The 15,166-nt window shown below is 44.5% G+C and overlaps 1 protein-coding gene and 2 long non-coding RNA genes across 3 annotated transcripts; 1 reads left to right on the forward strand and 2 right to left on the reverse strand.

Annotated features, from left to right (window-relative positions):
* Positions 1-7,675: 7,675 nt before the first annotated feature.
* Positions 7,676-11,820, reverse strand: egr1 (early growth response 1). Its single transcript, XM_004540909.5, has 2 exons — positions 11,095-11,820; positions 7,676-10,274 (listed from the first exon to the last, which is right to left on the reverse strand). Exons 1-2 carry the CDS (start codon positions 11,303-11,305, stop codon positions 8,941-8,943), a joined length of 1,545 nt encoding a protein of 514 aa, XP_004540966.1. The 5' UTR covers positions 11,306-11,820; the 3' UTR covers positions 7,676-8,940.
* A 1,101-nt stretch (positions 11,821-12,921) lies between these two features.
* LOC143413940 (uncharacterized) lies at positions 12,922-13,737 on the forward strand. Its single transcript, XR_013094499.1, has 3 exons — positions 12,922-13,329; positions 13,426-13,581; positions 13,667-13,737. It is a non-coding gene; the product is annotated as an uncharacterized LOC143413940 (long non-coding RNA).
* Positions 13,738-13,742: 5 nt separating this feature from the next.
* LOC143413938 (uncharacterized) lies at positions 13,743-14,646 on the reverse strand. Its single transcript, XR_013094496.1, has 3 exons — positions 14,604-14,646; positions 14,190-14,208; positions 13,743-14,037 (listed from the first exon to the last, which is right to left on the reverse strand). It is a non-coding gene; the product is annotated as an uncharacterized LOC143413938 (long non-coding RNA).
* Between the last annotated feature and the right edge of the window lie 520 nt (positions 14,647-15,166).

The following is a 15,166-nucleotide window of genomic DNA, read 5'->3' on the forward strand; positions in this document are numbered from 1 at the left end:
CTTATTATGTTCCTGCCAGTCTTGGATGTAAAATAATTCACACTGGCCTACAATAAACCTAAAAGGGTATATGACAGCGATCACCCAGCTAGAATTTTTGTAGCGTTCTATTAGCTTCATTAGTAGACTCCATGCTGATGTTAGCTCAAAGCACAACTGTACCAGAAAATCAGCGCCTCTGTGCAATGCTAAAAGTTATTTCTGACTCCCGAGTTCAAAGAAAATGCACACACAAGCGCTTTTACTTTAAACTCTGGCATTCAAGTGTGTGCTGTTTCCGTTTAATTTTCAGCAAACAGACTTGCACACACAGAAAGACATCTCCGTGTTGTATTTAAACTCTTCTCAGTCTGACTTTAATGATTCCGGTGTTTTCTCTCCTCCTTGCTTTCCCGTTTCAGAAGACGTGGAAATGGAATAGATGGGTAGAAATCGGAGCAAATACTCAAACCCAGATACTTTCAGTCAGTGGCTGAAACCACGTCGAGGGCTCATGCTTCACTGCTTATCGATCGAACATCTGTGCATTTGTCTCAACAATAAGCTTCGACTGCACCCAGACAGACAGACAAATATACAGACAGATGTTTCCTGGTAAACAGCTAGTGCTCCAATCAGACATAAATCTGCAAAAGCGACAAGTTTAAGTCGTGCACCTGCCCTCTCGCTCGCTCACACATGCTGAGGAAAAGCAGCAGACTGAGGAAAAGGAATTAAAGGGGAGAAGGAGGATGGACCGTAGACGAGCAGGGTGTGGAAATATAATCTGAGACACAAAAACTCACAAATAAACAATAAACACATCCTGTCACGTCTCCCTGGGAGATTACGTTATAACTCGCTGCAGAGAAGCAGAATAGTGTAGTTCTGCTGCTTCATACCAATGCATGGATGGAGTGGTGATGTTGGTGTTTGTGGCGACAGAGGACAATTTATGTGTGCTTGTGCGATTATGTGAGAAAACACTTCAGAGGGAGAACAAACGATTGTTTGTTGTTGATTTATGAATGTTAAAGGTAAAAGTCTAATGTTGTGCTTTTACCTTTAACATCCCCATAATGTTGGAGGAAATGAATGAAAGATGGGACAAAGTGTGTTTGGGCACGGCAAAGCGGAAGAATAGCCTTTCATTTAACGACAATTTCTCCTCATTTTTTACTGCCTTGGAATAACAGAGAGACCCTCGTTCTCATCTTTACAGCAGCTTTTAGCCCGCTGGTCTGGATAGAATAACAGAAAAGAGCTGGGGTCATTACTCACAATGGAGGACTCTATTAAGCAGCAGTGTACAGAGCTAAATGCACACACATGCAAGCACACACGCTTGCACCCTGAGGTGCAGAGACAGCACAGCGGACCGTGTGTGTGTGTATGTGTGTGTGTGCGCGCGCATGTGCACGTCGACGGGTCAAATGTGTGGCCCTCTTTGTATAAATTACACTTAACTGCAGGGATATTTCCGAGCTGTAAAAAAACATACACACACGGGCTATGCGCACTCTTTGTAATCTAGCACCATTATTGGCGGCTTCACGTACATTAGAGGATGAAAATGATGGAAGGCAAGAGGAGATAGGGCTGCTGAGGGGTAATTTCACCGAGGGGGCATCCGAAGTATTTATAGCCAAACGATTGAAGCGTTGAAAGCATACTGAGTTTATGATCTGATCACAGATGTATCCTAATGGAAACATGATAGCCAGGGAACAGTAATGTACAGCTTACCCTAGGCTTAATGTTTTGAGTCGACTGTATAGAAAACTTTACTTTTCTATCACCTTGTCAAAACATTTGAGCACCCAGCCAAAAATTTCCCAGGTTAAAGTTGGGTTATAGCTGTGGTCAAGGCAGTAATAACCTGTCAACTGTTTCACATTAGGAAGCGTAAAAGCCTACATACACACTTGACAGAGCTGACAGATGCTGACATGCCACTGCATGCAGTCACAGGCCCTAAATGAGGACCTAACGGTGCTGATGTGACAGAGATGTGGCTGTGCTCGGCACGCCACACACTGCTTACTTTTAACTAGCTGGAGACAGATGAGGACAGGCACAGAGAGGAAGCAGAGGAAGAGATTATTAGATTTGTATTTAAATAAATCAGCAGATAATTCGATTAGATTAGATTAAAGGAAGAGTACATTTTGGGAAAATGCTCTTTATGACACCACTCTTCCCGGGTGTCTGTAAGGTAAATATGAACAGAACTTCCCCCTGCTTTTCTGCTATGTTAAGTTCACAGGCTATTGGCTTCATATTTACCTGTAGCCATAAAAGTGTTATTAGTTTTCTAATTAAACTTTCAGCAAAGGCAGCAATCCATTCTTTTAAACAGACCCTTGAAATTTCCGGTCCTCAGAGTTTCCGATGAGAGCATCAGGTATAAAACGAGCGAGCTCATGACTTCATATGAGCATTTACATATGTGCGTGTGTTTGTGTTCATGTGCGTGTGCTGTTGGACAACAGAAGCTCCCAGCAGGTATCCCACACTCCTGCTCCCCAGACGCAGCACGCTGATGACATCAGCTGGTGTGAAAGTAGCCATTAGTTCCACCTCATCACTGAGGGACAAATATAGCAGCGCAAGGCTTTCATCAGACATGGAGGACAGCTGTAGTGAGGGGGCGGGAAAGAAAAACCTGGCCAGATGATGATATACATTCCCCGTATCCCTCCTCCACCCCAGTTCTCACTTCTCCCTCTCCCCCGCGATCATGCTGTCACCCCTGAGACTCATAACACCTAAAAGGCTCCTGCATATAGGCACACATGGCAAAAACACTTAGGTATGCACTCCCACACGCACACACAACTTACATGCAGTCACACACATAAACCTGTTTGCCTAAAATTACATTCATTTGAAACACGAATATCCTGTTTTGTGTACGTTATAATGCCCCCGCTTTCAAATGAGGTTTAGCAGCAGGCAGATGACAAGGGGTGCTTTTGTAATACCTGGCGCTGCATTATGAAAGCACAGCAGGCGCAGCGCACCGAACTATTGTTAATGTTAGTCAAAACTATAAAACACCGGGATAAATTATGTCTCTTTCTACTGCTGGTAGTCCTGATGCTCTTATCTTTGGTCCTGAACTAGTAATGCAGGCTTTCTTTCCTGTATTAGCAATGCAGTTTTGGGGCTTTTTTTGTAGTTTTGTAGGCCTTCACTTCAGTCATTATTGACTCGATCCACAGGTATTACCTAACAAGTAGGTTACGGATCATTTTTGGCAGTGGGGTAAGATTAAGTTATAGTCAGTGCTGATGTTCTATGGAAAAGCAGCGCACTTACCGGTGTGTGTGTGTGTGTGTGTGTGTGTGTGTGTGTATGCAAGTGAGCGAGTGTGTGCACTGTATCTCAGAGCAGGTGGCTGCGGTGCTGGAACAAACACCTGGCCTCCGCCTTTTGAGTGACAGGTGGTGAAGTCACTGCAGGGCACATCTGGAGGGTGAAGCGAGATTTTCTGTTCAGCCTCTGTCTCTTTCAGCTTTTGATGCATCACGGTGAAGCAAAGGTCGCTCTGATCTGACCCACGGAGCACAGTAGTTGATTTTGTGCCTGTTTTATGGTTCTATTTCCAGTCTATAATAGCTGCAGCAGAAAGCCAAACTATGTAATGCAAATTTGTCTTGAGTTATATTCAGTCCTGAAACCTGCAGACACACAATCACATAATCAGAATATTGTAGCGCGCACCTATAATCCGGGCTGCTGTGAAAACTGAATGGAGCTGAAATATAACTCTGTTGCTTCATTTGAAATGGGGAGAATCTCAATAATAATTTACACTCCTCACCAATCTAAACATTTATATGAGTCTTTTTGTTTAAATGATTGTTGTTTAGGAACTGAGGTCTTGCACGGTGCTGTCAGAAGCCTCTAAAGTGCACTTGGAAGCCATCCGCCGCACAACACGCGTCCCCTTTTGATAAAAAGAGAAAACTCTGAGAGGCATGACTGCATTTATTTACCCAGCCTCGCAGACCCTGCTCAGGGATTGCATATGATGTTCCGACTAACAGACAGAAAATAAAATAACTCAAGCCCACTTACTAGCCTTGACACATAAAGACTTATGAGGGCCTGTTTGCATTTCAGAGCCACCCAGGTGCCTTTTGTAAAGCTGTAGTGTACTTGATGCTGAGTTGAAGAGGTGTCATATTTGGAGGTACTTAAGCATGCACTGTTTTGTTGTCTGTTCAAAGCCATGTACATCAAACAAGCATGGCTTATTAAGTAGAGCTAAAGTTGCCAGGACACCTGTAGATTATTGTGGAAGTGATACGTCAAAAATCTCTTTTGTGTGCCGCAAATAATTTCAAAGATGCTTGTAAGCTACGCTGCTCTTATATCTCGTGTGTTTGAACAGGTACACTGCAAACACACACATCCACACATCTTAACCTAGAAACCGTGAACAGATTTGTGTTATTCTGACAATCTATTATGCGCTTGTGTGTCTTTAGATTCACAGAGAGGATCTGTTGTTTCAGGTTTACTGGAGTCTTTTTTCCCCCCCTTATTTGCAACCCGAGAAGACATCTGAATACAGAACGACTGCATTTTTGTCCAGGTGTGTCATAACTTATGGAGTTTTTGACTCAACTCCTTTTCAGCCTGTGCACATTTCCTGAATACCATATCTGTAGAAGTGTTGCAATCTATGTGAAATGTACATGTGAGGAGGTTCGAAATCAAGCAGTTTCAATATAACCTACTTCTCCCCCCAAAAAGACACAACAGGTGTCGAGTGCAAGAGGCAGAACAGGAGAAAGCACCTGACGACGACTCTGCATTCCCTTTTGGCAAGATTTTAAAAAAAAAAGCCATCCCAGTGAGGCAGAGTGAGGCTCTGAACATGAGATCAATGGAGCATATTTAAAAGACATTAGAGAGCAGTCCTCCTGTCACATTCCTATGATAAAGTACAGGAATCTGGCCCCGAAGCATACAGTACCATGTATCTATAAAAGCGATCCTCCAGTGTCATTCCTCATGTGCTTAATCTCCAAGTGGAGATAAAAGATGGAGGATGGCCAGCAGGGTCTATGGGTCTGGGTCATCCTACCCGGCACTGGGATCCCCCCAGCGGGCCGGCAGATGTCAAGGGGTGAAGGTAGAGGAGAACGGATAGCTGCCGGCCCTGGAGCCCCTCATTCACTTTCTAACTTGCTCACATTAAAGAGAGCTCTAATCACTGCAGGGACTTGGCCAATGATGTGCGTATCAAAAGGCATATTTCAAAAAGGCATCTTAAAAGGCCCGAGGGCGAAGAGGCAATAAGAGCACATTTGTATGTGGATGAAAGGGAAAAGTGTAGACAGACCTTGCATCAGAATACAGCGGGGGGAGATCATTAGCATCTCCAGCAAAATATGCACTAGCAGAGAGGGAGAGAGAGGTACAGGCAGAGAGGGAGAGAGAGGCAACAAGGTGGCAGTGGCACGGGGTTGTAGGGCTGAGGGAGAAGGGATGGTTCTCTTCGCCATTCGTTCTTTTTTGTTTTACACAGTTCCCAAAAAGAATAAGAGAACAAATACATTTTTGAACAAAGGCAGGGCTCTTGAAATGGAAGCCCGCTGGGGGTGTGAGGTGGCTCCATTGTGAGTTACAACAGAGTGAAGCCACAACGCATCTGCACTCCCAAATCCTCTTACACTCCTCTCTCACCTCCCTAAAGAGAACAGGCCCAGTGCGTGAGCTTTGATATGCGACGAAGAGCCTTGAATCAAAGGATGTGATGGGGTACACAATTCCCTAATACATTGAGCAATATTGGCCCGTTTCTCTTTCTAGCATTTTGGTTTTGGACTCTGACAGAGTCGCGGCACAGCCTCCCCCGTCTGACCAAAACTGGTTGAAATTGAAATACTGTCTCCTAACACGAGAAAGGACTGAGAGAAAAGCGCCGTGTGTGGTTTTCACATTGAGTGAAGGACTTTCCTAAAAGCAGGGTAATATGAGAAAGTTGTGATGCAAAAGCTGCTGAATGGCTTTTTTGTCTTGCAGCCAAGAACCAAAATAATTCTGTAAACAATGACAGGAAATGACAGATTCTGGGATTTTAAGCCACACAAGGAGTTTCAAGATCTGCCTAAAAAAAGGCTAGATATGGCTCTGAGTGAGGAACATCATAATTTAAACATCAAGGTGTCTTAACTCAGCACAGAGACCAACCACAATGCTGATTTGTGTTTGTGTGATTTTCTACTGCACTTTCAAATATTTATGAAAGTGTAGCAGCGGTGAAGACAATATCCAAGAAAATGGACCATTGTAACTTTATAATGCATTTTTTTTCTCCTTTAATTTTACACATAATTCAGCTTACACACACACACAAACACACACACATAGTGTCAGCAGAAGTGAGGGTGGTGGACGCCGAGCTTTAAAAAGACAGTAGAATAGAACAAAAGCTTGTAACTTGGCATAGTTTGCACACTTGTACATGAGCAGCATGCAGACGTACAGCGTGAAGTAACTACAGTAGTTTGAGTCGTTAAAAGATGTCTATATTGCACAGAGATGCCTGCGTACTGTTCACGCACAAATACCCACACACCGATATACAGACACGCTCATCAGACCAAATTTGGAAATTTGGTATCAGGAGACCAATTATCTTAATTATTTTCCCTTTCCCTCCATTATTCTCCTCTACTTGTTTTCCTGCTTTCTATTTTAGCTGTGTTTGCATTTGTGAGTATTTTGGTTAGTGCATTTCACAACACAAAATTACTCCAAAGCTCTGCGAGAGGAGGGATTGTGTGTGCGTGTGAGTGTGTGTGTCTACATAGGCTAAAAAATCCGGGCTGTTTTATTTCCATACTCAAACATGTAGCAAGAGTTCCTTGCCTAGGGAACAGTGGCAGATGAGTAATGATGGTGCGAGTAAGCTGTTATTATATTCTGCTTGAAAACCCAAAGAAACAGCATTTAAACCTTCAGGGCCATTCTGTTCAGCTGCTGCCATGCAACAGTTCAGACTAACCTACACAGATATTGCCCAATTGTGTGTTACAGCTCATTCACTACGAGGTGACAGCATCTCGCCAACCACGGAAAGGAAGGTAATTATATTGTGATGGATTTCACCTGCACCCCATGAAAATAACCCCGTGCATGTCTAAGCACAGCTGGTTTCAGACATCCCTACCTAAAACTCATTTCGCCATCATTGTACAGACGGGAATATTGCTTCTTATTTTTTGGTCTTTTGCTAAAAGATCAAATTGCTTGTAGGCTGTTTAGTCAACGGTGAGGGCCAGCAATATATCCTAAAATCTAAAAAGAAATGGAAATTTAGATAAGCTGGGTATCTTCAAGAGCAAGTGGGATCTAGATAAGAATTCCTCATCTTCAGTGTTTACAGGCATGGGAGTCATGGGTTAGCGTTATCATTAATAAGAGGGTTTGAAATGGAGACTTTCCACAAGATCATGCCTTGCAGATTTGCCCTTAAATTAAAGGGGAACTTTCTGTGATGTAAAGCTATGCTGTAAATCCACTGATAATCTGCCGGCAATTAACAAGTAAGCTGATGAAATGTATACCATTTAAGCACGAGCATCATGCATGGCAAAATCAAGAGTGGAGATTTGATGCAACGAAGGTGGCCTGAAGAACCAGTGAAAATGTTCAAAAATGCACATGAAAACAAATATACATATATATTCAGATTTTTATTTATATTTCATTTCTGGAAGGATATCTTGTACACCAAATATCCCGTTGGCAGTTAAGCGCATTCAATGTGTTTAGAAGCCAGAAACAGTCACTTGTTTTAACAAACACAATTACAAAATAAAGATAAACCACAAAATAATGAACTGCATGTATATAACATACAAAAGAATCCCATGCCTACTCAGTAGGTAACTTCAACATTCCAGCTCTTGAAGATGTAGATATTTACATTTCAGTTTTACAAAAATAGACTTTATAATTTTTATCCTTTTTTGCTTACATTCTGATAAAATGAAGCGGTGCCCTCGGAGCTCGTCCCTTCACTCCCTCTGTGTACATTCTGTAACAAAAATAGTCCCTCAACCCTTAAGGCGAGATGCTGTGCATCGTCTCTCGCGCTCAGCCATGTCACACAATCAACAAGGCTTCACAAAAGGCACCAAATAACAGGAGCGTTTAAGTTTTTTTCTAAAAAAAAAAAAGAAAATGTTTTTTTTTCTTTTCTCTGTTTTTCCATATAACTGAGCGATATGTCACATGTGAGAAAGAGAGAAAGAGATAGTACCAGTGGATGATATTTACAAACAGAAACGAACATCACTCTTACTCATGCTTGAATACTTAAGTGCGGTTTTTTTTTTTCTTCAAACAATGTCGAAACGTATCACAGCATCATCACTACATAATAGAGAAAGTATGTAGAAAATATGGCCCTGCTCACTTCAAATAATACAATGCAAATATGCAAACAACTGTTCACATCAGTGGTACCAAAGAATGATAAAAACGAAACGTGGCACATGTACAATATACATATATGATAGCTTATGTATATCATTCATTGTCTTTAGTACTGTATGACCGCCTGCAAGGACGAACATGCCTCTGTACTTCAACTGCAGGCGATCTGTTTGTCTCATGGTTATTGTGTACCTATAACAGAGACTTGCCAGTTTCTCTGTCTCCAGAGTCCCATATGCACTTGAAGTGCTGCATTTGTTTTAGAGACAGAAAAAAAAATCCCTTTTCATCTTCTATTGTCTTTGCCCGGTCCTTGACATGTGTCTTTTTCTCTCTTTCAGGTAAATCTCAAGATTCACCTAACACTGCACAGGGAGCAGAAAAGTGCTTTTTGGAGGGGGAAAAACAAAGTCCTTTTGATGCTGATTTCTTTCCCCTCAAAAAACCTTAAGGAAAGAGAGGTACGGAGAGACTAAAAAAAGTTCTTGTCTTTGCTCGTTCTTAGCAGATCTCGATTGTCCTTGGGGAAAGGGTGGTCTGCATGTCTGGGAGCGGGGTGGGGACAGGGGAGCTGTAGATGTTGGATGCCACTGACGAGGGGAAGGAGGAGGCCACCTGGGATTGAAAGGTGCTTGACATGGACACCGATGGGTAGGTGGTGGCGATGGATGGAGATGGGTAGGAAGTGTGGACGGGAGAGGAGTAGCAGGAGGTGACTGGAGAGGGGTAAGAAGACACTGGAGAAGGATAGGAAGTGATGGAAGAGGGGTAGCTGGAGGGAGGTGAGGCTGCTGAGACCGGGGTTGCTGTTGCGACCACTGCCCCCACCTTCTCTGCTTTCTTGTCCTTCTGCCGTAGGTGGATCTTTGTGTGTCTTTTCCTCTCGTCGCTGCGGGCAAATTTGCGTCCGCAAATCTCGCAGGCAAAAGGCTTCTCGCCGGTGTGAGTACGGATGTGCGTTGTCAAGTGGTCACTGCGGCTGAAGTTACGCATGCAGATGCGGCACTGGAAGGGTTTCTGACCTGTGTGGATGCGGATGTGACGCGTCAGCTCATCAGACCGTGAAAAGCGCCGATCGCAGGTCTCCACGGGGCAAGCGTACGGCCTTTCGTGGGGTGGTGTCTTGCTTGGCCGGGTGGGGTACTTGCGCATGCGGCTAGGCTTGATTAGCTGGGACTGGTAGACACTTTTTAAGTCCTGCGAACCAGTCTGGGTTGCAAAAGCCTTGATGGTAGAAAGAGGAGTCAGGGAGGGCTGGCTTGACTGATTCTGGAAGGGCTTCTGGTCAGGAGGGACCAGGCTGATCTCTCCCTGCTGCTGAGGGAAGAGGTAGTCAGGAATCATGGGCACAGGGAAGCTTGTGCTGCAGGTCTTGCTATTGGGATAAGCAGGGGGTGGGTACTGCACTGTTCCAGCTGAAGTGGGAAAAGCCTGGCCCTGGTCTGGGAAGATATCAGAGTTGGAGCTGGAGTAGGTTGGGGCAGCTGAGTAGATTGGGTTGGGTTCACTGTGGTGAATCGAAGAACTGAGGCTGGAGCTCTGAGATGAGGACGAGGAGGTAGAAGAAGACGAGGAAGAAGAGGAAGATGGGACTGAAGAGGAGGAGGATGAGATGGTCTGTGAGGCTGCGGAGGAAGAGCTAGAGCTGGGCGCAACATTGCCTATCAGCCCAGAGAACAGGCCCAAGATCGGCTCTGCCCAGAGGCTGTTGCTGCAGGTGGTGGCGGGCTCAAGGGTGAAGCTGCCTGTATAGGAGATGGGGGGCAGCCTTTGGGTTGGGTAGGTCTGCTCCACCACTGGCTTCTCACAGTTGAAGGGGATATCAGGTAACGTATCTGCAGGGAGCACAGAGAAAGCAGAGACATAAATCAAACTGTCAATATCCAGAGGGAGGGAGAGGGAAACCTGCCAGAGCAGTGGACAGTGTGTCACCCCTCTCTCCTGTCACAGATCAGACAGGTGCCCACACAGAGAAACACCCTCAAACTAAACTCTTTACCCCTCAACCCTAGAAGTGTGTCTATCTAAACAGCAACAGAAGCCGCATGCTTTCTAAACACATTGGCTCAAACTCTCTCAATCTTTCTTTTATTTTCCTACTTCCTGTCTTTCACAAGCTCGAGCACACACACACACAAGCACAGCGTTCGGATTCCTAAAACCCATCACAGAGCCAGAGGCGATTGATCATCGAAACTGCAGTTCAGCCGTTTTTGGAAATGCAATTTGAATTGAGCTGTAGGAGTGTTGAGAAGCATGCGGTAGCAGAGCAGAGTCTGAGTCTTTAGAGACCTGACAAGGATATAGAGCTATCAATAAATTAGTGTTAAGTAAGGTGTTTTTATTTCTCTGTATTTAGTTTTAACAGAATTATAATATTAAACAATAGTGTTCAGTGAGCTAAAGGGGAAGACTGCAAAACTACATGCAGCAGACTTATAACTAAAAATCTTAAATGTCAACTTAAATCAAGCATGACTGTTTAATCCAGTGAAATAGCAATAAACAGCAAACATAAATAATATTTTTGTAAGTTGCATTGCTGTTTCTGTCAACTCTTTCTTGGTTCATTATAGCTCTACAGATGCGTTTAATTCGGTTTTAAATGCAGCATAAACAACCAGAAGCAATAGAAAAAAAATCTCCAGATCTTACCTCCAGCGAGGTGGTCATACTGGTCTCCTGGCTCCCCGGAGCCAAAACCGGCACCTTCTGGTGCAGACGCAGAGAGGAATGGGGTCCCTGCAGAGCTGAGCATCATCACCTCCTCCAGCTTAGGGTAGCTATCCATGGGGGAGTGAGAGAACCTCAGGGGCTCGGAGTTCTGCAGGGCTGGGAGAATCATCTCAGTCTTGGCTGCAGCCATCCTCTGCTGGTGCTGAAGCTGCAGGGCTGAGACTGCGCTGATGGCTGGTGTTGAGTGCGTGGAGGCTGGGCGCACGTTAGCAGAGCGGTGCCTCGCAGGTGGAAGGAATCACTTAGCCCCGTTCAGGGAGCGCTGCACACTTCTTCTGATGCCGAGGAAGATGCAGCTTTTCTGTCTTTAGTCCGTGACTCTTGCTCTCCCGTGGTCCTGTCGTTGTCCGTGTTTCTCTTAGAGGTGAGTAAAGATCCACTTGTCTTTTCGGAAAAAATCAAACGTCTCCTTTATACTCATTCCCTAAAATTCATCAAAATTAATCTGTTGATTAATTTCGACTTTTTGTAATAAATTACTTCTCCAATTCAGGCTTTTTACCTTTTTGGATTGATGTTGTTTTGAGTTGACGTTTTACTTTTTAATGTGATTTTTCTGTCAGTGAGATCTATTTGTTTGTCTCTCTATCTCGGCTCTAACAGTTGCTCTTGTGGGCTCTCAGGGCTGTCTATGAGCCGAGAGGTTTCCCCGCTCCTTTTATATGTGCTTTGTGACGTAGATGTCCATATTTGGAGCATAGGAAGCCCATATTTAGGCACTGCAGTGGAGGACACATGACGCTGGCCTGGGGGGGGGAAACAGAGAGGAGAGACTTTATATTAAGCTCTAACAGTAAATTGTGAAGACAACGCCGCTCTTCCTCTCTCCCGAATCAATGTATCTTCATAGACAGCAGCATTATTCTTGCGCTCTCCCGGTCGTCCCATAGATTTGATTTGGATTTCCCATCTGTGCAGCAGGCAGCGCTGCTGCCGGAAAGCCCTGCTCCGCCGTGCCTTATAAGGTCGTGACTACATAAGGACCTATTCCGGTGGGTTTCCATTTCCCCTGTCCTTATTTGGAGCTTCCTTTGGCAAAGCCGATCGCTGTTTGGCAGCGAATGAGAGAATGGAGTGCAAATCATGTCCAACGCTCACAATAACTAATGTTAGCGACAGAATTACGGTCCTGTGTTTAAAAGCGCAGCTTAACTCGCGGTTCGCCTGTAACCACTCTGTGAAACAGAAGAACTGCGCTGCGTGGACCGAGTTAGTGTTTAAACAGACACACAGAGCAAGCCAAAAACACGACGAACGCTTTTTAAACACAATCCCAACAACTTGTACAACAATTTGGGTCCAAAACACGCAAAACCCAACTGCAACACCAGCTCACGCACAACTTTAACGCCCTTTTTTTCAACAACTACTGATACTTACGAGTTGCATGGACGAGCGTTTCTCTAAAACCTCTGCTTAAGGACCTATTCCGGTGGGCTTCCATATATATATATATATATATATATATATATATATATATATGTGTGTGTGTGTGTGTGTGTGTGTGTGTGTGTGTGTGTGTGAGGACAATTCGGCAGCGGGTCTGAGAATTAGGAGGCTGCAAACTGCTGGATGGCAGTAAACTTCTCCTAAATTAACTTTCCATCTCTTTCGGCGGTGTCATTGATTAATGAGGACAGATAGGTGCGGCTGCTGACGAGGTACGGACCGATCTATCTAATTGAGGGGTGTCCCCTGCTCAATATTCAGGGAATCTCTCTGCCACTCAGCGGCTTAATGGGCCGCGTTAACAACATTGTGCACAGCTGCCAGGACGCCAGCGGGATACCGATGTTACCCCGGCTGCTCCAGTTTCGGCTAGGGCTCCTACACTCCTCGGTGGAAGCTGACGGGAAATCGATGTGTTTCCCTTGCTGCTGACTGGATCTATATGTGAGCAACCTTATTGGGAAATATCGTGGGCAGGAAACTTTGAGGTGGTCCAAGAGAAGGAGAGGGAGGGAGAGATAAGATGCTGCCGATGAATATAATTTGATTTACATTCAGGGTTTAGTGAATAAAAGGCATTTGAACTAAGTTTAAACTGCCCCATCCAGATGCCGCTGTCACAAGCATGCTATCACAATCGGACTGATTGAAAAAACTGACATAGATCGATGGATCGATTGATGTGGTAACAAAACAATCATTCAGGTACCCACAACTGGCGTTTGGTCTTTGCTGGATTGCATCCCCTTGCAGGCATTTTCCATTCAGCCTCTGGCAAATGTCTCTGTTTACCCCTATTAGAGTGATAGCAAAATTCTGTCATATATTATGAATGATCTGGAGCAGAGGCTCCTTTACAAAATCCAAATATGCCTGGAGTAGATGTCGCTGCTGGAGAATGTGTAATTCTGTTTATTCATCCGGATACTGGACGTATAAATCTAATACATTTTGAAGGTATGTGGCAATGCGTAGAAAAAAATGCTAGCCTGTCACCGTGCACACACACAGTTAACGTTTGGATTTACATTCTGCTTTTCAGCTACAAGAATTCTCCTCCTCCATGGGCCTGTTACTTTGACGATAAAAGACCAGGAGACAGCCTACAATGATGGTGAGTTACGCAAAATGATTTTAAATGTGGCAAGGTGATGATACCAAATCTAAACTCCTGTCTGCATCCACCACCGCTGTCATGCATCAGCTACCAAGGTCGATAAATTTGTGGAAAAGCAAAGAAGAAAAGAGCAGAGAGCAGCAGATGAGAGAACTCATCATCTGATGACAATGTAATAAAATCAGGTTAGGGAAAACTCTCAGAAAAGTAATAAAGTAATAAAGATGATAAACAGTTCACAGTGGTTGTTTGGGCCTCTCTTCACTCTGATGCATGGAGGGGGTGGAAGCCAGATGCTGTAAGGGCAGGAGAAGGAGAATTAGTCTACGTGTGTAGATGCTCAGGACCTGTGTGTACTTTTGCATATTTGTGTATGTAGGTCAGCGGTTTCTTCTCATCGGTAAGTTCAAAATAACTGCCCACACAAACCAGGCAGAGGAGTCCTCACCCGATCAAACTCCGGTGACCTATGAGGAAAAAAAAGATAACTAACATTACACGCAACAGTCATGCCCCTGTTCTCTCTCTCTCTCTCTCTCTCTCTCACTCACTCACTCACTCACACACACACACACACACACACACACACACACACACACACACATAAGCATATCCTGCACGAGCAATGGTTAATATTTAACCATGTCCTGATTTGAAAGGAAAACACGAGGAAGTAGGTAGATGTGCCAAAAAACAATAGAAAGAGCATCCATGAAGAGGAGTTGGAACAATAGAATGACAGGGAGGTGAGCGCAATAAGTAAATATGTGAAATTGAAAGAATCCCAGGCAGGTGGAGAAAAAGAGATGAAGAAGGTGGGTAGGAGGATAGAAAAATAGAAAATGAAAGAAAATCCTCTCACCCACGGTATCTATGTGGGAGCAAATATCAAGCTTTGTGTTGGCATTTTTCAGAACCCAGTGCCAGGCAGTCAGTCAGGTAGACAGGGCAGCCAGGGAGGCAGGCACTCCCACTCCTCCGTCACATCGCCTCACCTCCTGGGCTGCCCACACCGAGCCGTGGTGCAATCCCTCCCCATTAGCATACAGGTGTGCTCCCCTGATGGGCGGACCAGGATTAGAAGGTGGGTGATGACAGCTACTGAAGCCTGGATGTTACACAATCTGGCAGAGGAGACACGAGGGTGGGAGGGGTAGTGTAATGACACAGAGAAGAAAAAAAGCGGGTCCTGGTTATTTTGGAGCACAGGATCATAGTTTCATAGTTTTATTCGAGCATGTGGGAAAGTGTGTGTGTGTGTGTGTGTGAAGGGGGGCAATTTTTTATTATGATAAAAATTAGATGTGGCCTGGATGTGTTATATACACAGCCAGAGTTGATAATTAAATGGGAGAAGAGCGGAGGCCTGATCGTCTCGGGCAGAGTGACAGGCTGAATATTAGCCCATAGTCACACAGTGATGGG

Source organism: Maylandia zebra, linkage group LG2, assembly GCF_041146795.1.
Source record: "Maylandia zebra isolate NMK-2024a linkage group LG2, Mzebra_GT3a, whole genome shotgun sequence".
In the NCBI taxonomy this organism is placed as follows: domain Eukaryota; kingdom Metazoa; phylum Chordata; class Actinopteri; order Cichliformes; family Cichlidae; genus Maylandia; species Maylandia zebra.

Excerpts from the sequence above, each read along its gene's own strand:
- egr1 (XM_004540909.5), bottom strand. The coding sequence starts at position 11,305 with ATGGCTGCAGCCAAGACTGAGATGATTCTCCCAGCCCTGCAGAACTCC. Across the intron at positions 10,275-11,094 it reads GTATGACCACCTCGCTGGAG|ATACGTTACCTGATATCCCC; the intron begins GTAAGATCTGGA and ends TGCTCCCTGCAG.